This window comes from Ambystoma mexicanum, chromosome 1p (assembly GCF_040938575.1).
Source record: "Ambystoma mexicanum isolate Mex_15411 chromosome 1p, UKY_AmexF1_1, whole genome shotgun sequence".
Taxonomy (NCBI): Eukaryota; Metazoa; Chordata; class Amphibia; order Caudata; family Ambystomatidae; genus Ambystoma; species Ambystoma mexicanum.
Genome location: NC_090921.1, coordinates 1,459,159,500 through 1,459,185,985, shown reverse-complemented (window position 1 = coordinate 1,459,185,985; position 26,486 = coordinate 1,459,159,500). Strand labels below are relative to the sequence as shown.

General features: G+C 45.1%; 1 protein-coding gene across 3 annotated transcripts in view; it reads right to left on the bottom strand.

The window, feature by feature from the left end:
• LOC138455382 (polycystin-1-like protein 2) overlaps positions 1–26,486 on the bottom strand; it is a 900,768-nt gene that overhangs the window by 726,040 nt on the left and 148,242 nt on the right. For all 3 annotated transcript variants that reach the window (XM_069607102.1, XM_069607103.1, XM_069607104.1), the window contains one exon: positions 8,017–8,112. In XM_069607102.1, coding sequence (XP_069463203.1) covers positions 8,017–8,112 — 96 coding nt within the window. The remainder of the gene's footprint in view (positions 1–8,016; positions 8,113–26,486) is intronic.

Below are 26,486 nucleotides of genomic sequence, written 5' to 3'. Positions count from 1 at the left end.
GGGCACCGATGAGATCAAAGGTAATTGGGGTCATTCCGAGTAGGGCGGTAAGGGTTAACGGTCACCGGTAACGAGACCGGTGCCGTTAAACCCTTACCGCCCTTTTCCGAGTTCCCTTTGCGGGTTCGTACTTAACGCCTGCTTTTTGCAGGCGTTAAAAAACCAACCCGCAAAGGGACCTAGGAGCTAATTACGGCGCCATAATTAGCGCCTTCCCCATTCCCATTGAGCCCTATGGGGCAAAAATGGGGAAGGGCCCATGGTGAATGGGGAATTACCGACCCTGCCAACCTTGGAATGGGGCAGTAATTCCGCCATTCACTAATAGCGCCTTGGTTAACGCCAGGGTCGGAATGAGGCCCAATGTCTTCTTGATGACCGTCCTGACACATAAGCATGACTTTTTCGGTATACTGCATCAATGGCCTGGACGATAGCTGAGAACCATCCACTGCTGTGACATTTTCCAATTTCTGCTTTTGTCAGAGAGGTGGCCAGATCTTGGTCAATATCATTTCCCACGGCTCCGCTATCAATGTATGCCTCCACGGCATGTATCTTTTACGGTTGTTTGTGGTTGACCAAAAGTACCAGGATGACTAGATGTGAGGTCTGTATGGATTCCTTCTTTTCGCTCGATAAGTGGACCCCTACGCTTGCCGGGCATTGGAGTTTCACAAATCTTGTTCTTCTTCCTCGTCGTCTTTGTCCGTTGCTCCGACTAATTTCTTGGGTGGTTTCACCAGGCGTTCTCGGAGGAAGTGCCCTGCTTTCCCACAGTATAAGCAGAGTTGTTGTTGCCTTCTTTTCCCTCTTTCTGCCTTGGTGATAGGACTCCGTAATCCACCGATTTGCATTGGTTCAGTCTGTCCGTGTGATTTGGCTTGATTGTCACGGGGTCGCACATAGACCGACCTCCCTTCAGCTCCTGTTTGGTCCATCTTTCGATTCTGCAATCTGTGATCGAGCTTCACAGTCAAGTTGATGTATTCTGCACATCCATCGGGGGGATTTACCACTTGAGCTAGAACATCCTTAAGCTCCCCAAGCAACCCTCGATAATAGAGGGTAGTTCTCTTTTCTTCAGGCCAGTTTGTCTGTGCTACCAGACGATTGAAGGTTGCGATGTAGGTCAATAGGTCTTGGTTTCCCTGTCTGAGTGACAACAATTCAATGTCCAGAGCTTGTCCTTGAGTATGCCTTGCAAACAATTTCTCCATCTCACGCTGAAATTCCCCAAAGTCTCAAAGCAGAGGATCATCATGGTTTACTAATGGTATTGACCAGTCCACTGCGCTGCTTCTTGAATATGAGAGTACAAATGCGACTCTGGCTTGATCGTTAGGAAAAGCCCCAGGCCGGCAGAAAAAATGAAGGCGACATTGGTTCATGAATATAGCGTACTTATGAGGGTTGCTAGTAAAGCATTCGGGCGGGGCCAGTGGCACTGCACCTGGAAGAACCACCTAAACTGGTGTTGATGGCTGTGGCGTGGGAGGATGGGCAAATCCAGGTAGTGGAACCTGACCCGCGTGGGACTGAAGAATTTGTCTTGCCAAGTCGTCAGTTTGTTCTCGAGTTACAATAAGATCTCTCCTTAAAGCATTGGTTTCCTGTCTGGAGGCATGGACTTCAGCCCGTAATTCCCCCAATAGTTGGGCCAACTGGTCTGTTCCCGAAGTATCCATAATGCCCAGGCAGAGATTCGTAGTGGCTTCGCGTTCTGTTACGCTGACCTGGTCTCTGCGGGGATGTTGGGGCACAGTTGCAGCCCTCCCTGGAAGTGGACCACCCCTGCCAGGCTTCTTCCCCTGCACATATGCTGTGGGCTGCGACAATTGGTGACACTGCTCCTGCGTGGATATGAGAGATTGTGAGAATGCTGCTATATGACTGTTGACTCTCTCGAACCCTTCTTCCCAAAGTGTGATGAGCATGCGCCGACCCATATAGGTTCACCTGTTGATTAATGATGATGAGCTCTCTGTCCTGCTTCTCACTGCATGGGCGATTCTTGATGGACCGAGTTCCTTCACTGGCCTATTGAACGTGGCAGCCCAGACTGGCTGTGGCTTAGCCACTCCTTATGGTAAGTGTCTTCTCACTTTAAAATATTGTGATGTTAGTTCCTGATTATTGTCCGTGTCTTTTAATGATGTCTCTCTTCTGCTTTCTTCCAACAGGTGAAATTGCGGCCATGCGGTAGTTGCAGTGCATGAAGCGAGGCCAAAATGGAAGAGAAAGGTGCCCACGACGCTCCGACAGCAGGTGAGTGTTGGTTTAAGGTTGATCGCGAAGATTTGTCAAAAGCGCAACCTTAAACGTAATGTCTTTGTAATTTCTAACCTTCTCTTGCAGGTGCCATCTTCGGATGAACTGCTCGCTGAGCCGCGATGTCGGGGTTGAAGTGCTGCTTTCCGGAGGTCTGGAGATGGATGATGAATGCCACCGTCAGCGGTGATGCGTGCCGATGAGATCAGGTCTCAAGGTAAGTGCTGAGGCTGGTAGCTGGAATCAAAGGTAAGATGCGCTCAGGCGGCGGTCAGCGTTACCCTGCCATCAGAGCAGAATAACGCGAAGCGCTTGCATGAAGGATGGGCGGACTTATATATTCTAGCTCTGGCCACGCCCATTAGCCTTGGCTTACCGGCCCAACCTTGCCACTCCTAAAGGATGCTGCACGTGCAATCCAGTTTTCCCCAGCAGTCACGCCCGAATAAATGCACGTGGAAGTTCTTGCTGGTGAAATAAAGTACTTTTGCACCAAATAAAGTGTGTCAGCTTACATTTGTTCATGAGCCTGGCGCCAAAGGCGCCAGGACTGAGTCCAGCTGGGCCCTCTATGCTTTATTGTCCCAAAGGGACAATTAAAAGTTGTTTTACCCCTTACCCTCGTCCTCTGATGGTGCGGGGCCTGTGTTTTCGGGCCAGTGGCCATGACCGGAAAGGGGTAGGGAAAGGGTTAGAATTAGGTTTACGGTAAAGGGTAGGGCAAGGGTTAGGGTCAGGCTTAGGGTTTGAGTTTGGTTAGGGGGTGTTTTGGGAGTTGGGGGGGGGTTGGGGAGAACCCGCCCACAATAAAAAAAAATCCAACATTACATGAAGCTGGCCAGTGCCAAAATCTTTTGAAGATATCAGCACTGGACAGCTCCATATAACGTTTTAACGTTACAAAAAAATGCATCGAAATGCTATTTTTCACATTTAAAAGTCCATGTCAATCTGAACTTGTCCATTTATATATTTGATGGACTGGTTTCGATGGAAATGCACTTTTACATGTAAAAGATAGCTTTTTGATGGAATGGCATTCGATGCATTTCCATTGATGGATTTGCATTTCGATGAATTTCTATCGATGGAAAGACCATAAACACTGAAGAAGGTATCCCTGACAACCATGGCAGTTCTCTCAATCCCACTGCTACAATGGCCCCCTGGCTGGCTGTCATTTAGGAGGTTTTTAGCCACGAGTTGGGGGCAGAGTTGTTTGGTGAATGCCACCTCTACCATTTTTGCCTTACAAAAGGAGACATGAGATGGCGTCATAGTGAAAAAAGTAGCAGGATTCAAAGTAGGCTTTCTGGGGATGTGAGCAATGATAGTGGGTTTAAGGCCAGAGGGAATATCCCCTTCCCTGAGAGATGTGTTAATTCATTTTGTTATAATCCGTGTTATGACCTTGAGGTAGGGTTTGGACATTTTGGCTTTGGAGGTCTCAATGTCAGTGACAGAGAGAATGTCAAAAACTTTGAAGCAGACAATACATCCTCTGTTGTGGACTGTATGGTCCTGAAGAGAACTGGATCACCTTCAATGTCCATCTAGCATTCAGCCAAGCTATTTCAATAGTTGAAGGTGGCTATCAAAGTATGGATAGATGATCACTTTTGTTTTTCATTTAGACCCAGGAACTTTCTGGATAGTTACATTCTCTATGGCCGGAGTTAGGCTGGTTTCTAAGTGTTTAGAATCTTTGCCAGGGGGCAGTTTGAGATGGCCCGACCAGGGGAAAGCTTTGTGGAACAACCATGTTGCAAGAAGTTTAGATTTCTGTGGCAGATGGTAGGGGGTTAAAGGTCTTTGGGTGTAAGCATTGTGATGGGCTGCATTTTCTATCAAAAAGTAAATGATAAGGTGTAGCCTGTGATTATAGTGTCAATATTCATTGTGAATACTAGATCCAAACTGTGACCTGCTTTTTGGGTGAAGTTCTAAGCAAGATGGATCCACCTATTCAGTTACATTGGGGAACAGTCCTTAAGTGAAGGAATCTTATGGGTCATCCCTACATATCTTGAAGTTCCCTAAATGCACACCTTGTTAAACTGAGATGCAAACCTTTGAGGTCAGTGAGGAGTAATGCTGTCATGCGTTTGAGGGAGAGCTAGATAATTGTGGACCCAAAGTAGGATATTTGCCTAGTGTTGAATTTGGCTATGATTTATTCAAAGCATTTGTGCATGCATCCAATGAGAGATGCCATCCCCTCTACTATAGCTCTTCCGCACCTGCTTTTCTGTCAGTGATGCTGTATTTAGGGTGGGAAACGGCAGTAAGGCTAGCGGGTCCAAGCATCAGAGATCCACATTTCAGTAATGGCAAGTGGGGGTGTTGAGCTTTGGCATTGCACATATTCCTGGCCTTGTTTGTTATGGATAAAGCATGACCGGGCCCCTGTTATGGTAGTAGGATGGCCCTAATAGTGATAGCAAGGGGTCATTCTGTGACCATAGGGGGCAAGGGGCTACATACCTAGGATGGGAGTAAGATAAGGATAGATGAGCCAAGTTGTTTTGGCAGCATGTGGCAGTAGATCGGCTTCACTGAATAAAACTTGCTGAAGTATTAGAGATTTTTGGAAAGTGATAAGAATAATCCACATGCATCTCTAGAGAACAATAACATACAGATCGGAGATGGGATTTGTGCAACAATGATGGCTCTAATTAAATATGTATAAAAATATATATATAGATATTATTCAGTTTTCAAAGATTTATTCGGATTTGTCCTTTAGCACAGCACAACGCACAATCACAATCACAAATGATAAAATCACATTTAAATAACCTAAAAAAATACAATAAGACCACAAACAATAACTCCAAGGCCGATAAAACCACACGCATTGTGTAAAAGTAGGGTAAATTAAGCAAGCATCTTTAAAATGTAGGTTGGTCCTTGAGAGGAGAGCAATGCTCAAAGCCTTGAAAAGGTGCATTTAAGATAAAAAAAAATAGTTTATTGAACTGCAGGGGGCGGGCACAGTTTGCAGCCTCAAGGGTAGCCGATGGCTGAGGTAAATCGATGCCCAACAACTTTCTTCTTAGAGGCCAGGCACAATGAACATACTTGGCAAATGCAAATACCACTTTCCACTCCATCGTATTAATGAGGAACTGCATTGATTCCCTCTTGGTTCTCAACCCTGTGCCAAGTAAAAGAGGTAATAAATACCTATGCCGTAGTTTTATTAAATACGGGCATAACAACGTAAAGTGGACCAGGGTCTCATCAGCTTGTTTACAGAGTGGGCAACAAGCAGTATTCTGGGTGGACCAATCATGTGTATACCAGGCAGTTTGCAGAAGACCCAGTTTAAAGCGGACATATAAAGAATGCTCATAAGGTGGGTGTCTGCTGTCCAGAAAGGGTTTACTACTCCCCAGAGAACTTGGCAAGAGGAATACAGGGCCAGTTTTCGGGGCCTGCCTTTGGGACTGTAGGATCCCAATGGCATTGCGTTTGACGATCATCTTGAGCTCTGACTTAAGAGAAGGACGACACTCATTGGGATTTTCCCAAAAGTGTCTACGGTCTAGCCCACACAGCATATTTCTCACATGGAGGACCCAGCCCTGGCTTTTTGCACCTTCCAATTGCAAAAAATCACTCAGAGTATAGTGGGGGGCAGGCTCCTGGAAGACCAACCTCTCACTCAATACAGGGCTGGCCTGAGGGCAACTAAGTCAGCCAGGAGCAGTACCTGCAATTCTAGTTGTGTCAATGCGTTTGAGGCAGTCTTAGGCAGAAACAGCAACTTTTTAAAGAAGATGTTCTCGACGGGGGTCAACGGTTTTATGTTTGTAAAGCCCCAGATCTCTGTGCCATAAAGGGCTTATCAAATAGTGCTAGGGTGGGGGGAATTTCCCCACTACCATGTCGGAAAAAAGGACTGAATGGCCCGCTATAATTAGTTAGGCTTACCTTGGATTTAAGGAGTTGGTTAGTCCACTCCCCATCTCCTTGAATCTGATCCCAAGGTAGTCAAAGTGCCCCTACTTGGTTCAGTGTATGGCCGTCTACCTCAATTTTCACCTGGCAGGGCTTGGAGAAGGGGGGGTTAAAGATGGGGCCTCATTACACGGTAGGCGGTAAGGGATTACCGGCACCGGTAAGGGCACCGGTGCCGGTAATCCCTTAACACTCTATTCCGAGGTCCCTTAGCGGGCCCCTTTTTTAACGCCTGGTTTTACCAGGCGTTATGGAAGGGACCCGTTAAGGGACTTCAGAGCTAATAACGGTACCGTAAATTGCGCTACCGTTATTAGCTCCATCCCCATTCCCATTGAGCCGTATGGGGGCTCGAATGGGAATGGGGAATTGTTCCCAGAATGGGGACTTACCGGGTCCTCCAAGGTTGGAATGACCCGGTAAGTCCCTATTTTGGGAACCCGGACCCGGAATACGGTAAGGGGGTAGCCATGGCGCTAATAGCGCCATCGCTACCGTCTACTGAGTAATGAGGCCCCATAACTTTGGTTCTAGAACTGTTAAGCTCAAGTCCAAGCTCCTCACATTTTGCTGTGAAGATGTTAAAGGCCACTTTCAGCCCAGCTGCAGTAGTGATGAGAATGGCCGCGTCATTGGTATAAAATAGGTTGGGCCATTTCTTTGACCCAGTTTTTGGAGCATCCGAGGCGCCTGCTTCTAGAGCATCCACAATTTCCTGAATATATAACATATATATAGGATACAGAAGATCTAGTGTCACTAATGAGTGTATAATCTAGTTGCCTACTGCTAGGGATCTTGGGGAGGGCATGCACCATTGAGAGGGAGAGGTTATTTTCCACATGACAACTCATTCTGGAATTGATTGGGTTGATCAGTTCCCATTTAATGGCCTAGCAGGGACTTCCTTTGAGCGCTAAGGCTAAGAATGTGATGTGCTCAAAGATACTGTCAAAGCCGGCAGTGTATACTGTCCCTCTGCAGGAAAACAGTCATTATTCCTTCCCTCTCTTCAGAAACTTTTTTAATGAGCGGCACATCTGTCCCAGAATCTCCTGGATTGTAGATCTCTAGTCTGATTACCATCTAATCCAGCCTTAACTCCCTTGCAGATTTTCCATTGTCTTGTTCGTACGTGTGCTAAATTGTATACTCTAATACTTGCAGATAGGATCAGTATGGTGGCCAGTATTGGACTATCTCCATTTCTCATTACAAAGTAGTCTTGCACAGACTACTTACAGGGCAAGGTGTCCCGATACCAGCCCACGAGGACCCTCAGCTCCACCGTGCAAAACGTGCTAAGAATTCCCCATTATCAGAGAATGCATCTGTGGGGACGCTTTTTCTGATTTTTGGCTCCTTCTCTGTGGAACGCTCTCCCGTAGTCGCTATGGGAGACTACCGAGCAGGCTCGGTTTTTTAAGGGTTTGAAAATGTATCAGTTCTAATGGCCTCTTTCTGGCGGCCTATCGGTTTCCTTGCTCTCAGTTCATTGATGCCTTCGGGCATTTCTTTCGTGCTTTATAAGTACCTCATACATACCTCCTACATACATACAGATATCCCCTATTTTGAATGGGAGAATAGGGCATTTCCATAGTACCCGGATCTGTTACAGTGATAATAAAGTTTTAGAATGGAATGCATTTACTCTTCCATGCAAACAATGATCCTCATTAGCACAATGTCTGTCCTTCTTCACCACCATTAAATGGTGAAGGCTTTAGAAATACAAAATGCATATCACTCCACAAATGTCCAAGCAGGAAATGATACCTTTTGGGGTGGTGTTGCTCAATACAGTGATATTTCCAATGTCCATGCTCATGTTAGAGAAGGCGTTCAGAGCCAGAACTTTGAGCAAAAAGGTACCTGGAATGAAAAAATGTCCATAGTTAATTATTTTGAATAGGTTTCTACTAATTTCCCCTGCAAATCAGTTCTTAATATGAGGATTTCTACATAGCATTTTCATCTCAGGTTTAATTAATGTATACATATTGTGCAGAGTATGGTAAGGTTCCATTTACCTGAAGTTTGCAATAATATTTCCATTTGGTGAGTTTGCTTATCTTCAACAACTACAAGTCATAATACGTACTTGAAAAAAGGCACTGGATCATATTATAATTAAGTTATAAGTTATATAAGTTATATAAATGATCTAGGAGCTAATATTGCCACATTTTGAAATCTATTTTTTTTTCAATGACAAATGAATGTATGTTCCCTTCTGAGGTGATATGTATGCATTTAGGTGATAAACATCTGCCTGCCCACGAGTTACCCGAAGGTAGTAATGCCATGGAAAAACCTTGAGATTATCTTCCCTGAAGAGTTTTCCCTCTATCCCTCTTCGCTCCTGGACTGGGGAAGTCCTTATAAATCGTTGTGAAGAGAGGACCACCAGGAGCAAAGAGGAAGCAAGACAGGCAAGATAAAGTATGTGTTCCCTTTTTTTCATTTTTGTAAAGGACAGACCCAGTCACTCACTTGAATGTCCTGCCACCTCGGTGCGCTCACCTCCTAGCTGCCAGCATGAAGCCCCTAGAAACAGTAAGAGGACTGCTGTCCTTCGCTGTTTCCAGTGCCAGACATTTTTGTTCAGGGACCATTTTCCTTAAAATTAAATACTTCTAGCAACCTGACGATTCCTTGGGTTAACAGCGTTAATGACCTGGTACTGGGGAGGGGGTCTTGGCCAGTAACATCCTGACAGAATGATCCCTAGTAGGTCAGGACGAAGATATGTGGGAAAGCAGTGCCAGGGGACACAGGCCAAAAGAATAGGTGGGCCGGGGAGAGGCGATAGGGGCATGAGTGGAATGTGGGTGGTTCCTGTCCTCCTGATTGGCCAGCTCCTTTACCCTAGGGTCCTTATAAGGTGTCCTGAACAGAAATGTGTGGCAGAATATTTACATAGAAAATGCAGAGAGGAAACTCAAGATGAAACTGAGGTAACACATTGAAGATTCCTGGACTAGTATTCAATATGTCAGGCTGCCAGTCTGTCATGGGGAGTGGAAGAAAGGTCAGTGAGTGTGAGGATGAAACTAGTGCCTTCAGGTTCTAACTAAAAGCAATTAGTATGATAAAACGAGGTGTTTGTTTAGAAAGTGTTTGAATCTTGGGTATTTTGCGACAGATTGTGTAGGGAAGTCCAAGTGCTGGGTACCTACTACATCTAAAGATGGGCAGTGCTCTGGTATTTTTAATATCAGAAGGACTGTTTGTTTGATCTGTGTAAAAAGCTGCTTTTGTTATCATAGGGCGATCTTGTTTACAATAAAACATTACACACAAATTGGTATAATGGCCAACATACACGGATGTTTTATGGGCCCTAGCACAAAGTCAGGAATCAAACAGTGAAGTCAAATGAACTCAGTAAATATGCAGCTTGGTTGGATGTGCCTGGGGGTGGTGGATGGGTTGGACATGAGGGCCAGTAGCTGCCACCCACAAAGTGATGATGAGCCCAGAGGCGGTATATGGGAAATCCGCTGGACCACCCCAAATGTTCCCAGGGCTGTGTCAGGGGTGATCACAAGAGACATGCTCATCACCTGCCTTCCCCTTTAAAAAGTACCCATGTCTATGCAGTGCAGCACACCCCCATTGTCGGGCAACATGTTCCCATCCAAATGAAGGGACCAGAGCCAAGCAGCTAAGCTGGAACTTTCATTGCACTTCCAGGCGTGAACAGGGCTTAGCCCGCAGCGTTCCATGTAACCTAGCTGCTGCCGGAATTCAACAATTCATTGTTACGCTAGGGAGGTTAACACATCATCTTCAGATGCACAACTTAAAAAAACAAAATTGGGGATGTGTTTAAACAAGGGTTTGTTTGCTTTGCAGCACAGTGTGGTGTCTCCCAATTAGAAACATCTGAATAGAGTTCCTGATCTCCACCTCACCCCAATTATCACTCATAGATTCAAGCACTCACACATAGGTTGGCCCCCAGGGACCTAGGGCCCAATAAAAGCAGAAGGCATTCAAGAAGTTGTGGCAGTGACAGAGTCTGGAGATTGAACAGAAAGGGTGATTGGAGGTGGAGAAATGTAGAATAAGTAGAGAGGAAGCTGAGGTGGAGCAGCAGGAAGGGGTTGAAGGGAGAAGGACAAAGGAGGCTGGGGTGAAGCAGAGGGAGGGGATTGTAGGACAGGGAAAAGTAGATACAGGGTTGAAAGGAAGCATACGGAGGCGATAAGACGAGATGTTGCAAGGAGAAAAGAAGGGGCTGAAGAAAATACAGAGGTGCAAGAAGGGCTTTAAAGGAACCAGAAAGAGGCTGTAGGAAACATTGGAGAGAAAGAAGGGTGGAAGGAGACATCTGGATGAGGTTAAAGGAGATATTTGAGTGAGTGAGTGAGTGAGTGAGTGAGTGAGTGAGTGAGTGAGTGAATGAATGAGTGGGATCACTAATAAAGCTTGCATTACAAACTGAATTGCCTCTTGCCCTGCTCATCATTGCAGTGTAATGACCACAGAAATTAAACAGCTCAGTATGAAAAGGTCAAAGATTTTAGCAAGTATCTGAAGCACTGATGGGTAGGCTAGGGCTAGGCTGTAATCGAAAGAAGATGGGGGGGAGAAGCCCCTATTTCAGGCCCCACAAAGAGAAGCAATGGCCACCACTGGACAAGCCACATACTTCCGGGACAAAAAGAAAGCAATGTTGTGAAAATCCAAGAACTTTAGAGGGACAGTATTGTTGTATAAAAGCTTTTAAATAACCCAGAGGCACCAGTGTATTGGACAAAGGATTTTAAAGGTGATCCTTTCTTTCACCTTCAGACAGTGGCGTGAATTCCATGCTGCATAACATGATCATGTGACTTGCGCCCTGCTGCTAGACGTTTAGCAGCTTGGCTCACAGGAAAGCCGCTGTGGGAGGTGAACACTACACTATGGAGCCCTGTTGATGACCAAGTACTTCTGCCTGACATTAAAATGGCAGACCAGGATTTTTAACCCCCAGTCGGCAGTGAATGGGGACTCATTGGGCCTCATTACGAGTTTGGAGGCAGCCATGGAGCTATTAGCTATTAGCTCCATGGCTGCCTCCAAACCGGGCTCCTTTACCGGGTTCCTGCAATGAGGAATAAACGGGTCATTCCTACATAGGAGGACCCGGTAATTCCTCCTTGCAGGAACCATTCCCCATTCCCATTTGATCCCCCATAGGGCTCAATGGGAATGGGGAGGGAGGTAACAATGGGCACATTACAAGTGTCCCGTTGTTACCTCCCTCTTCCCCTCGCGGGACCCGGAAAAGACGTCTGGTTTTACCAGACGTCTGATCCGGGTCCCGCAAAAGGAAACTCGTAATTGGCGCTCCTGGAATGAAGGGGCCCCCTTCATTCCGGGAGCGCCAGGGTCGTAATGAGGCCTATTGTAACAAATAGTGGAAGAGAAGGAAGGGAAAACCGATCATTTAAAAACGTATGGGAGAATGGGTAAACGCCAGTGGAAACCCACAGGGATCAAAAGCAGAGTGACTACAAAAATAAACTATTCCTTTTTGAAGTCCGAGGGCTCTCCCCACCCCATGGTACGGAAGCCTCCATGTCATGGGATAGGGAGTGCCCTATGACTTCCAAAATAAATCGTTTATTTTTGAAGACACTGCTTTCATAAATAACTTATCCCCGTTGGGATTCGGTCCTTTAACAGAAGTAATTTCTTCATGAAGTCAGAGTGACTTAAAAAAGAAACCATTTCTTTTTAAAGTAATAGGGCTCTCTCCGTCCCATGACATGGTGGCCTCCAGATCCTCTGCAGATGACGGGATAAAGCGTTCCTTGCTGCTGTAGCGAGCTGAAGGCCATGTTCCCTGGAGTAACGGATTAAACATTTATTTTTTTAAATAAGTGTGTGTGCATGTAAGTTTGTGTATGTATATATGTATATAGTGTAATGTGCATGAATCAGTGCATGATGTATGGGTGGCTGCTTGGGTGTGCCCGTGTGAGTGTATGGTTAAAGGGTTCACACTTAAATGTATGGGTGGTTGGCTGTGTGTGCCTGGGTGTCTGTATGGTGAAAGGGTGAACACTTTAATGTATGGGTGTGCCTGTATGGTCAAAGAGTACACACTTAAATCTATAGGTGGCTGGGTGTGCGTGTGTGTACATAGTGAATGATGTGTTTGTTTGTGTTCAGCGGCGCAATGAAACCTACATTTCGGGGGAGCTAACCTTTCAAATGTTGGGAGAGGCGCTAACTTCACGGGTGGTGCGAGAGAGGCAAACTTATTTGTGTAGGGGCGTCTAACTTCTTTACGCATTCTAAAGAAACTATTCTAGTGCAGATTTAATGTTACAAGCAGTAATCACTCTCCTTTAAGTCAAAAAGCACCCACGTATATGGACTTATGTGAGAATGGGCCATCTTCTGTCCCCTCTCTACCCTTCTAATCATTCCCCTGGTATGCAAGTACTAAACTCACATCATGATTTCAATTGCCTGAAAAATTATGCATTTGAATGCAGGTACTAACAGTGAAATGCTTTATTTTAGTCATTGCAGGCCTTTGTGAATGGGGAAACCCAGGCGCCGCATAGCATCGGAGTCCTGTTCTGTCCGGCAACGACTCTGTAGGTCAGCCAGGTCAAGTCAACATAGCCCAACATTTCAAGGTGGCTGGGGAGAGGGCTGAAGCCCAATTGGATCAATGGTGTTGAGACACTGCTTGTGTTTAATGGCATGATTAATTATTGGTAATTTGTCCTCATCCCAGTACTTATGTTTGAGGCACTTTCCCTCATACACAAGTACTTGTATGAGGTAGTGGGGCATGGAGGTAATGCTAGGCCTAGTTACCTGTAATCATCATTACTCCTAGTCCCACTCTACCTCGTCCTAGTACTTACCTATGTGGCAAAGTGCTTCATGCGTAAGCACTGGGACAGGGAAGGAGGGCGTGGAGGTAATTCTGGGTCGAGGAGTTGGTTTGGGAGGGATGGGGCAGAGGGTGGGAGGGAAAGGGGATTTGGGGGGCAGGTGGGGATGGGCACAGTATGTGCGATACATATTAATGGTCATACATGTCCAGGCTACGCAGGCATGAGATGAGATATTAGAGGCTAGAGAGGCATTTTGGCACAGCCAGTCAAGTCATTTCCTAGTTTTGCTTGACTTTTTCTTAACTGGGCATCTCTTAAAAATGCAGTTCTACTAAGTGTAGACTGGAATTTGGGTGCTGCCAGTCTAGACATTTCTTACTGTGGTGTTGTATATTTCTCTGGGCATCTGTGATAAAACAATCTTGATAAGTGTAATTGCTTCTACTGGCATTTTGGTGGAACCAGTCTAGGTATGTCTAATTGTGGCCTGGCATGTTTCACTGTATTAAGTTATTACGTGTCTAGACTGACCTATATGGTGCAGGCAGTAAAACATGTTTTCATTGTGGCATGGCATTTTTTGTATTAGTATGTCAACAAATACATTTCATCACAATATGTTACAAGGGTATTTAGCAAATTCATAAACACTTTGTTTAACTACATTTTGTTAAATATACAATTTAAGTAAACATTACAATCAAATGTATCCCCCTTAGACACACTAAACAACTTTCAGTTTATGCAAGCAGTAAAATAAAAATATAACCACAATTCCTTTCAGGACACATACACAGATACAAGACTTCACACAGACAAAGACCAGACTAATCCACTAATAAAGAGGATAAAGAAGAAAGAGATGAAAAAGTAGGAAGAGAAGAGAGAGAAGAGAGAAGAAAAAAAGAAAAAGTAGGGAAAGAATTCCACTTCTCAATATTATCCACATGTTAGATATTCAGTCCATTAAGGCATTGAATGGCCCCCATAACAAAATGTATTCCTCCTCTTTGTCCTTTGCCTTGAATGAGAGTTTTTCATAATTGGACAAGGTCTGCAATTCCACTAACCAGTCTTCTACTGAAGGCTTCTTCCTGGTTTTCCAAACCTAGAGAATCAGTCTCATTGCTACTTACATAACCTTATTGATCCAATTGTATTTTATAGAATTTTTACATTTATCCCTATGTAGAAGTAAAATTATATTAACCGCCAATCTTTGTAAAATTATGCTTAGAATCGTTTCAACTCTATCAATCACCTCATTCCAAAAGCTATGAAATCTTGGACAGCTCCAAGGAAGGTGTAACAAGGTACCTCTGTCTTTTCCACATCCCCAGCATAAATCAACCATTTGCAGTTTCAATTTATACATCTTAACTGGTGTCCAGTATACCCTACCTATTATTTTCTGTCTGATCATATGTAAATTTAAGTCTACTACCAAGTTGGCACTCACTCTAAGTATATCCTTACAATCTGTATCTGTAAAGTCTATATTCACATCCACTGACAATGCCTCTCACAGTTTTCCACAAGCCTCAACATGTCTATTTTCCAATTGCATAAAGTTCATGTATGTACATGCATTATACTCCTGTCCCAAAAGTAGCTGACACAAAACAGGTTTAACTCTCATGGAATCATTGAACATATTTTTTCTGAGATTACTCAATGAGACAAAATCAGCGTATTTGTTTCTTTCTCTTGCACCTAGATCATATTTTCTCTGTATTTCCTCAAATGACAGCAAACGATCTCCATGATGTATATCTCCCAAAGTCAAAACTCCCCTCTTGACCCAACTCTACTAGTTAAGGCATCTATTGTTGATCTGTAGCACCTCATTATACCATAGTGAAGCATCTTCACTAAAGCCATATGTCTGTTTATTCTCCCCAAACCACATCCAAAAAACGTGTCTAGTAGCCATTATTGATTTCAGTTTCAGTCAATTGGCTGACATTTTCCTCATAGTATAGAGGCTTTTAAAATGATATGGACTGCAAATATCTCTTTCCATGCACAACCAAAGAGCTCATTTAAAATCACCATCTTTATAATTATAAGAGCCTTTCTTAAGCAATAATGACTTACAGTATTTTAGCAAGTCTGGATAGCCAAATCCGCACTCTTCAACCTTCTCCATCAATATATACCTTGGAATTTGGGGTCTTTACCCAAACCCCATAAAAAACATTGGAAAACCTTATCAATCTGCAATATCTGCTTTTTGCTAATCAAAAACGGAATTGACTAGATAATATACAGAACTTTTGGCAATAAAACCATCTTAATGGGGTTGATTTTTGCCCATAAAGAAAGTTTAAATCTTTCCCATCTTCTTATAGAGTAAGTGATTTTGTCCAATACCTTATCAATGTTGTTTTGTATAATTTATTTTAAATCACCTATGATGTATATACCAAGATATTTAACACCCTCAGGGGACCATTTACAATTCCCCAATTTTAGAATGTTTCTGCTATGTATTTTCGATAGCGGGAAAATCTCAGCCTTGTCCCAGTTCACTTTATGACCAAATAACATACCTACTTCCTCAAACATCTGTTTTAATAATAATCCACAAACCTCTGGATAGGATAAGATTTTAACCTCTATCTTCCCAACACACAATCCCTTAATTTTTTCACATTACCTAATATAAGCAGCTAATGGCTCAAGTGCGAGGTCAAATAAAAATGGAGACAGAGGGCATCCTTGTCTCGTGCCTTTAGTAAATGGAAAAGACCCAGAGATCAAACCATTCACAGTTACTCTTGCTTTGAGCTCATGGTGAATACATTTGATTATTTTTGTAAAAATTGGCCCAAAACCCATCCTCATCAAGGTATACTCTAAAAAAACGCCAATTAACCCTATCAAATGCTTTTTCTGCATCAAAAAATCCAATGATTCCCTTTGAGTCTAGGATCTAAATGTTTCACAGATATCTGAACTCCTGTGGAACGATTCCCCTTCATTATTTTTAATGGATGAAATACATGTATCAGTCATTAGATCTCTAAGCTTATTTGCTAAGATTTATCATTTTTGTCACCATATTCCCAAAACAATTGCTTTGTTTAAAACAATCCTTTCCCTGCATGTGTCTGCTCTGGATGTCTCAATTCTTCCTCTAGCTTTTTTAATTTTGTTTTTTTGAATTCCGATTCCACTTGTGCACAACATTTTTGTAGTTCTACAACCTCCTTTTCTAGTTTTTCAATCCTTTCTTTTTTTATACTTTTTTTGCATGCAAGGCTCTACAAATCACCTCACCCCTCAATACTGCCTTAAAGCAATCCCATACTATCTTAACATCTGCCGAATCAGTATTTTCCATAAAATATCCCTTTATGAAGTCATCTAGATCTTTACCTATTATTGAATCTGTCCAGTTTACTATCCATTAATAAATTGAAGTCTCCAGCCCATCATTATATCTTCTCCCTCCATCTCATTCAAAAGACTATGGGGGTCATTACGAGTGAGGCGGTAAGGGGTTAACAGCACCAGTAAAGGTGCTGGAGCCATCAACCCCTTACCGCCCCATTACGAGTCTGCTCGCGGCTACCCGCTAAGGACGGCTGGTTTTACCAGGCGCAAATAGCGGGTCCTAAGAGCAGACCAGGGTGCTAACAATGGGCCCGTTATAAACAGGTTTCGGAACAGAAAACAAAAAAAACAAATACGGCAAAAAAATGGCTGCCGGGAAAGGGAAAACATAGTCTGTTTTCCCTTTCCATAGCGGCCATCGGGAGCGGGCACGCTGGGAACACTCTGTTCCCAGCGCGTCCGCTCCCGAGATAAGAAGAAAAAAGAAGGTAAGTGGGGTGGGGAAGAAAAAAAAAAATGTACTGCGGTCTCCGCCGGGGGATGATGGAAGCCTCCAGCCATGTGGAGGCTTGGAGCGGGGATGGCCCCGTTCCGAGTCTCCACACGGCAGGAGGTTTCCATCGTCCCCTGCCGGGGACTGCGAGATAGAAGGTAAGTGGGGTGGGGTGGGAGTAGGGAGGAGGAAAGGGAAAACAAACAAAAACATGTCTTACCTGAGTGCCCGGCGGGGGACGAGGTAAGCCTCCAGCCATGGGGAGGCTCGGAGCGGGGATTGCCCCATTTTGAGCCTCCTCATTGGATGAGGGGCTGCCACGCCCCTCGCCGGGAACAGAGTAGCCGACACGCACGGCGTGGACGGGAATACCGTGTGGTATGGCTCGCAAATGAGCCAATCACCACACAGTATTCCTGTTCAGCCGCGCATATCGGGTACTAATTGTCAACACAGATTGCATGAGATCAGATTAGCATTAATAATGTTGCAACCTGTTATACAGAGAACATTATATGTGCTGTAGAATGTCCATTTGGCATCTACTAGATTGGACAGTCTACCAGACCTTTGAAGAACAGATGGAACGGGTATCATTTAAATATATGTACTGTCAGGAGCCTGAGGGCGTCCTCGCTTCTTTTCACCCTGGATCCTCCTCTCAGGTGGCCATGGAAAGGCCATGGCTTTTGGATCCCGACCCTGGGGGTGGATATGTGAGGGAGGATAACCTTGGTGGATGGAACTTGCAGAGTGAGGAGAGGTCGTCCTTAGGTGAAACATGGTATCCCCCTTTCCCTTTTCAGAATGTCAGCCCTTTCCGCTTTCTCAGCACCAAAATGTTAATCAGAAACACCATATCAATACTGGGACAAGGAAGAGACCAACTAGGAGGACACATCCTCATTTGGATGAGATAAACTCATATCAGCCAGGTACTAAGTGTGAGACAGGCATGGTATCAAGAGACAACACAGACAAGTGAAACACAGTTTAAAACCCTTTATATTCAATGGTCAGGATGGTGTAACGCCTACCTTACTCTAAGATTGGAATGTTTCCTAACAGAAACAAAGGGGAGTCTAAGTCTGTCTGTCCAAAACAAAATACTACCTCTGTCAAAACCTATGCTTGTCCTCCTTTCTCCAGAATAATAGGGTGAATGGGATTTGGTCAACTCAATAGTGTCCAAAATAAAGTTAATGTGCCAATGGAGCCTTTCCGCAGCTCCATTACACAAGTTTAAGGCACTCAGGATTATAAAGTTCCACAAGTCTCTGAGGTTTCACTTGGTAAAAAAAAAGTTTGCTTGGCACAATGTTCACATGGCAAAAAGATCACCTGGCAAAAGAAGTTCACTGTACCTTTTCCTGGTAAATTCTTTTGGGTTTCTCCGGGTTTCCTTTCCTTGAACCCAGAAGCAACTCTGTGCTTTCAATTGGGCTCCCCTGGTCGTGGCGCAGTTGTCAGACCACACAGTCCACCCATTACAGGTCATGCAACCAGGCGACTTATCCTTAACAGAGTTCTCTTTTCCTTACACCGGGGTCTCTGCGGCAACCTGGATCAATCTCCCACCTGGTGGCCACCCCAATGCTTATTCTGGGGTCTGTGCGGCCAACCTGGATCAATCTTCCACCTGGTGGCTACCCCAATGCTTTTCCAACACTCTTTGCTTATTCTGGGGTCTCTGCGGCCAGCCTGGATCAATCTGCCACCTGGTGGTCACCCCAATGCTTTTCCAACCCACTTAGTTTGTTGACAACACTTTTCTATCAGTTTTGAGGATTTTGCTCCCACTTAGTTTCTCGCACATCTTCCTCTTTTTAGGATCTCTATTTTGCTCACTTTTCATGTCCGAGCACAGCTCCCTTTTTGCAGACACTTACTTTCTTTACACAGAGTCATTCGAGAATGTGTAATCATACACGCAAACACTCTGCAACTATATATCTTTGTAATACCATTTGTCAATTTCACCCGAAGCCTCTCCAGTCTTATGCGTTCGGCTGCAACACCAATGTAACAAGGGATAAGCACGCCTCTCGGCTCCCTTATTTGGACTTCTCTTATTTCCTGGAAACAGGGGTCGTTAGCCATGCTTCTCCCAGCTGCTTCCCTGTTTCTTCCAGCTCCTCTTAGGCAACCACGGCTCCTCAGCTCTCCTCCCAACTCGCTCTCTTTGCTGATTGGTAGTGTTCCTTTAATACTCTCCTGAAGACTTGATAGGCTCTAGGTGGGAATGGTTGATTTCAATAGCCTGTCCCTGTCTGGCCTTGTTAGTGGGACATGGCCTATGAAGATGCTGATCTGCATCTTCTTCGTCCCAGTACCATAGTGGTGTTTCTCAAAAGAATTCTGTACTCCTCTTGATTTCCTCTTCGTCGTCACAGTAATTGAGCGATGCTTTGAAAAAAGAAGATTGCGTGTCTTAATACATTCTATGAAGGCTGAGGGGAGGTTGGGTGGGTCACTTTCAAGGAAGGGGGGATATCATGTCTCTGGTCTAGGGTTGTTCTTAGGATAGGAAATTGGTATTGGTTCTTTCACTCTGGAACCCTCAGTAAATGAGGTTAACAGGGAAGGAAACAATTGGTTCTCACAGTAGTTCACTGTATTAGAGGGACGGGAGGATAAGTCTGAGTTATAGTTAGAGAAAGGGGTTTAACATTCTTTTGCTTTCCTCCGAGTGTGAGTGTTCGACAGAAGATCTTGGGGTAAGGTAGGACATGCGTGATGATATCTTATGAGAGTAGAGGTGAGGTAGGATAGATCGGGATTAGGAACTTTGGTAATTGCCAGCTAGTCCTACACATTGCATTCTTGCCAAGTTTCAGCATCCAGGGACCCTGTTCTGGTGGGCTTTCTTTGTTCGTGACCGCCGACTGGACAGATGCCCATGTGCGGTGACTGTGGCTGGAACTGGCCTTTCCCCTTGTGGTAGAGTGTCCTAAAGAGTCCTACATGGGTGCCTGTAGCATTTCTTTGCTGGAAAGGCTTGCACTCAGCTCCTGGACCTGACCATAAAACCTCCTTGCACCAGTGGCGTAGCACAAAATTTGGGGGCCTCTGTGAACCATGCTGAGGGACACCACCCCCTCCTCCCGCCCGGCACCTCAAGCTCAGCAACAAACCACAGTTCGCGCCACACTCCGGGCAAGCCTAGACTACCATGCTTGCGCAATACACACAATGGTCATGCTGTTACAGGGTACGCTGCACACCACACTATGAGAAAGATATAAATGTGTGTTTCAACGCATTATACAGCACACTTTCTGAGAAAAATTAGCTAACAAGCGAGAGTGTTTGCTGTTGTTTTGTAGGGTAACACCAATCCAAAAACCCAATAAATGCAGGTCACCAACATTGCACAGGAACATTAATGATTAAATATAATGCTTTGCTATTAAAAATGCCATGCCACAATGAGAGCATGTCCAACTGGCTGCACAATGTAGACACGCAATAAACAAATTACAATAAAACATGTGATGCCACTTCAAGACATACCTGGACTGGTTGCACCAAAATGCCAGTCAAAGCAATAACACGTATCATGGTTATTCTATCACAGATGCCCAGTAATTACACTTGTCAGGCCTGCTTAGCCTGGACATTGATGACCATTATGATTTAGCGCACAACCCCAGCCCCACCGCATCCCCACACGTCACCTCTCCCCCTATCCTCAAGCCCCAAAAAATCAGCTCCTCGGTCCAGAATTACCTACACATCCCTCTTCCTCGTCCCAGTACTTATGTATGAGGCACCTTGCCTCATAGGAAAGTACTTGGACAAGGAAGAGTAGGACTAGGAGTAATGAAGATCACAGGTAACAAAGCCAGGCATTACTTCCATTATCCTCTACCTCATCCCAATACTTGTGTATGAGGCAAAGTGCCTCATACACAAGTACTGGAACAAGGAAAAGTAGGGCTAGGAGTAATGAAGGATATCAGTAAGTAATCCAGGTATTAAACACATGCACACACACATTCACACACCATTTACCATACACTCACACACCAAGCCACTCATAAATGTACATGTTCACCCTTTCAGCATACACTCACACACTCACACCCAGGCAGCCACCCATACATTATGCACTCACTCATTCTCACACATTCCATTATATATATACACACACACACACACTTACATGTACGCACACACATTTAGACAAAATAAATGTTCTTACCCATTTGGATTTGTGGGTCTCAGGAACGAGGCCTCCAGCTCCCTGCAGCAGGAAATCTTGTTACTCACATGCGCAGAGGACGTGGAGGCCTCCGTGTCATGGAGTGCATAGTTGCCAACATGACCCATTCCAATCTGTAGGTGCTTACCCAGTCCTGGTTTTCTCTTTGCATCCTGGGACTTGTAGTCTGAGTTTTATAATGGGAAAATTTTAACTACTAGTCCCAGAATGCTAAGAAAAAAACAGGACTGTATAAGCACCCACAGATTGGAATGGGTAATTTTGGCAACTGTGAGGATGGGAGAGGGAAGTCCTATGACTTAAAAAAGAAATAATTTCTTTGTGAAGTCCCTCTGACTTAAAAAAAAAATATTTCCATTACGGGACCGTACCATAACGGAAATAATTTCTTTATGAAGTTAGTGACTTCAAAAAGAAACAATTTCTTTCTTTAGTCCAACGGCCGTTCTCCCTACCCCCTCCAGGACATGCGGGAGTGGCGTTGCCCGCTCCGCAGTGGGTGCAGGGGCTCCCACTATGCCAATGCCTTGCACCCACAGCTCATGGGCATCTTCTACTGAAACCAATGGCCGTGAAACCTACCTCCAGCTACCCCCATTTGGTCTGCCATGTCCTTTGGGAGAATCGGAGTAAAGCAGGTGAGTGGTCGCAATACTTACCGGTGCCCCTATCGCCTTCACTGTAATGTTTTGAAGAGTTTTTTGATTTACATTCCATTCCATTGCTTTTTAAATGTTAATTTAAAAAGCTTTGCTAAAAGATAGTAAAAGTGCTTTACTTAACTGTAAGAGTATTGATATGTCTTCTGGAACCTTGTTCACCCCCCACAGGAACACTTCTTAACGTTGTCCCCTCTCTTAAAGGAGCGTTGTGAACTTTTGTGCACAAGGCCCCATTCAAATAAGGGGTTGGACTAATAAAGTGAGGGCTCCTCTTCCTGTGGACTGGTTATCCAATTGCTTAACTACGTCCCTTCCCTTTCAGGTATATGGGTGAATTGTGTGCATTGTTACAACCAAAGGTGGCTGTATATATGTTTCATATTTAGAGGGTTGATTGATATTATTACCTGTTTGATTCATTTTCTTAGTGTGTTTTTGGGCCTCTGGTATGATACGATAAGGCATTTATAACGCACCTATACACAAGTGTTTCAAGGCACGACGAGGCAAGGGAGGGGGACAGAGGGAGGACAGAGACAATGATCTTACTAGGCCAAGTGACATTGAGATTGCGCAAGTGCAGGGGAGAGGGGAGGGGAAAAGTGCTACGGGAGGGGGGCAGTGCTGTACATGGGATCAAACAAATAGTGTAGCCAGCAGGTGGCAAGTGCAAAGGTAAGTGCAGACAGCGTGTGTCCAATAAGTGCAGGTAAGGGGACTATAGGGTTGCAGATACAGGCCCAGGTGCAAGGGTTGCCAGGAGTATTTTTGGACTCCACTTTCTAAGTGTAATCATTGTATATTTAACTGTGTGGACTCATTGTGGACCCCTGACCCCACTCACCTCTCCTGAAACTTAGCCTTGACCACTCTTCCATGTTTACCTTGATTGGTTTGGCAAAACTCCTAAAGTTTCCTGTTCAATAAAACTGGGGTGGCCTCCTGAAATCTGTTCACCAGACCAGATTTGAGGAATCCATCTTAACAAAAGCCTATATGGGAGTATGTACTGTGAGGAATCAGGCCAATTCGTCCCTTCTTCCTGTGGGGAGGGGGCACTCTCATGAGACGAGTGAGCTAAGCCCGCTAAGCTAAGGGTCCGGGGGAAGTGGGACCGCACTGGGTGTGACAATCCTCTAGCGGACAAGGATCCCATTCCTACCAGGAACTCCCTACAAAGATATGTATAAGATATATATATATATATATATATATACAAAGATATATATATATAAAGACGTACATAAATGTGCCAGAGGGAACGCCCATGTAGCGGATGGGCACAGCGGGCAAGCCGGCAGCGTGCCAAAGGTGCGCTTAAGGTAAGCCCGTCTGTGCCCGTCTGGGATCGATCTGGGCCTTATGATATGATATATCATATGATATGATATGATATGATATGATATGATAAGGCATTTATAATGCGCCTATACACAAGTGTTTCAAGGCGCAACAAGGCAAGGGAGGGGGTCAGAGGGAGGACAGAAACATACGATCTTACTCGGCCAAGTGATACTGAGATCGCGCAAGTGCACGGGAAGAGTGCAAGGGGAGGAGGAGGAAGGACAAGTGCCATACAAGGGATCAAATAACAACAAGTAGTGCGGCCAGCAGCTGGCAGTGCAAGGGTAAGTGCAGACACCAGGTTTAAGTAAGTGCAGGTAAGGGGCCTGTAGGGCTGCAGATACAGCCAAGTACAAGAGTTGGCAAGAGGCAGTGCGGGTGTGCAATTGCGTGGACAGGGAACCTGGGCCCGAATTCAGAGGGTAGCCAGGTGACCAGTGCAGTATCAGACAGGAGATAAGCAAGGGAGAGCAAGAGAGAAGGCAGAAGCAGAGGAAGGTCTTGAGGTGCTTGCAGAACCGGAGATGGTTCTGCTCAAGTTTCAGAGAGGAACGGAGGCTGTTCCACAGGGAGGCCCCAGTCGAAGAAAGAGATCTACCACCAACGTATTGCTGGAAGCGACTGACCCTGAGGGAGTTGGAGGTGGAGGAGCGAAGAGCTCAAGTAGGAAGATATTTCTGAAGAGAGAGTTGGAGGTAAAGTGGACCCCAACCCCAGAAGGCCTTTTGGACAATGCAGAGGGTCTTGAACTTGATCCTTGCAGCCACTGGGAGCCATCGGAGAGATTTCAGGGCTGTAGAGATACGATCCCTAGTCTTAAGGTCCAGGACAAGTCTTACAGTCCTGTTCTGGATGAGTTTCAGAGGGCAGAGAGTAGAAGCACGCATATTTCAAAAGAGGCTGTTGCTTTAGTCCTTCCTAGAGAGAACCTGAGCTATAGAGACAGTGAGCTTCTGGGGGAAGGTGAGGAAAGGAAGAATACCTCTGATGAGGTGCAGTTGGTAGTTTGACTTCTTAGAGACGTCAAAGATGTGAGGAGAAAAGGAGAGTGTGAAGTTGAAGATGACCTCAAAGTTCTTAGCCTCACAGGTGGGAGCAGGAAGAGGGCCAAGGGAGACCGGCCAGAGAGTCACAGGAAAGGAAGGTGCCTTGGGCTCATGAAGCTGTTATGGGCGACTGCAGTACCCCTTCCTGCTTTATCTGCTCGCATAATGAACTACCTGCCCTGTACCCTCACAATCTGTGTTGGCCTTATGGCTTCATTACTAAACTCCACCTTAAAACAGTTCTGGACAAAAATGTACAAACTCCCCTCCTGAAATGCCTCCTTATCAGTAAGCAGTAGCCCATCGTGATGACATTTTTGTTACTTTGGATGACCTTTCGCCAGACATTCTGTGCATTACAGAAACCTGGTTCAACATTAATTCTGGACCAGACATTATTCAAATGCTCCTTCCGCAGTATGGCATCCTCCAATTGGATCGACTTTCCCCCAAAGTGGGAGACAGAGTCACCATTGTGTGCAAGAAGTCTTTAAGTTGCAAAACCATTTCCCTTAACCACAAACTCTCTTGTGAACTATTCCTAGCCAGGATTTAGGTCTCGCTGAAAAGTCAACACACTTTCTTATCACCTACCATCCCCCTGGATATGCGTCCATCCAGTTTCTCTGTGTTTTTGAACCGACAGTGGACAGCTTATTCTAACCTACTCTAAAAAAGTCATACCTGGCGATTTCAACCTTCATCCCGATAACCCCTTGATTTGCATGCCACTAAACTGGTCTCCTCCCTAGCAGACTATAGCATCATTTTGAGAAATCATAGCCCCACCCACTCGGTGGGAACCAACTTGATCTTTTCCAGAGGCGCTGCTAGGGGGAGTCTGAGGGGGGTATAGCCCCGAGTCTTTTGGTTGTAGCCCCAGATAGAAGCTCAGGGGCTACAACCAAAAGTCTATAGTTAGCCCGAGTCCTGCCAGTCCTGACGTTAGCTTAGCCCCTGGTCTTTTCCACACCTAGCATCACCCCTGATCTTATCTTTTCTGATTCTTTTCCCCCTTGGACATTGCTTTGGTCTGATCACTAGCTGCTCCCTTTCTACATCCCCCTCGTTAAGCCTAAACTTAGGCATAAGCCCCAACTGAAATCTCAATGCCACTGGTCCAATGTCTCTCCCAAATCCATTTTTAACGCAATTGAAACTCTCACTCATTAAAAACCCCTGTCGCGCCCTGATGGATGCCTTGCAATTAACTGCGGATGTCCTGGCTCCTTCCAGGGTCTCTACCGTTCGTGCTAAACCTTCTGTTCCCTGGTTCTCGAAGCTGAACAGAGATGGCACAGACACCTCGAACACTCTGTGAAACTTGCCTATGTGTAGGCACGCAACACCTATCAGACCACCGCCATAAAAAAGGCAAAAGCCTGTCACTTTGCAGATCGGATCCTTACTGCATCCTGCTCCTCTAAAGAGCTTCTTTTGGGTGACTATGGAATTGACAACTCCTGTTTGTCCCCCCATGACCCTACAAATGCAAACCCACTGTGACCACATCGCTTCCTTTTTAAGGGAAAAGATATGTAAAATCTACGATCTGATATGGACAGCTCCGACCCCTTTCTCCACTCGAAAGAGATTCCCTCCAATGCTTTTAAATTTATTACAGTGACAGATACCATGGTCTCCACTGCTATGTTAAAACTGAAATCTGCCTCCCCCACTGACCCGATCCCTCTGTGCACTCTCCAAACTGTCTCTTATAAGCTTACCCCTCTACTCACGGCAGCACTTCAGTATTCTTTTTCCACTGGAGATATTACAGACCCCCTCAAACACGCTGTGATTTCCCCTCTACTGAAAAAGGCCCACCTTGATCCAGCTACTGTTGAGAGCTATTGTCCTATATCTCTACTTCCTATCATTATGGAACTGTTAGAATCCATTGTTACCCCTCAGCTTTCTGCCTTTTTGGAAGCCAACCACCTCCTCCTCCACCCTTTACAGGCCAGTTTTCGCCCCAGAATGGGAACTGAGTCCGTTATGGTGGCTCTTCTGGACAACATTGCCCTGCTTCAGGACTGCAGAGAGATTGGTTATCTATCCTCATTGACCTCTCCGTGGCCTTTGATGCTGTTCACCATCAGAAGCTGCTCCATTGTCTCCAAGGGACTGGAATCTCAGGCATACCCCTCAAGTAGTTTTCATCCTTTCTTTCCAATCGGCTTCAAACAGCCTCCCTTCATCCGTTCACCCTCCCCTCCTACTGCTCTTGACTGTGGGGTCCCCCAGGGATCTGTTCTTTCTCCCCTCCTGTTTAATCTATACATG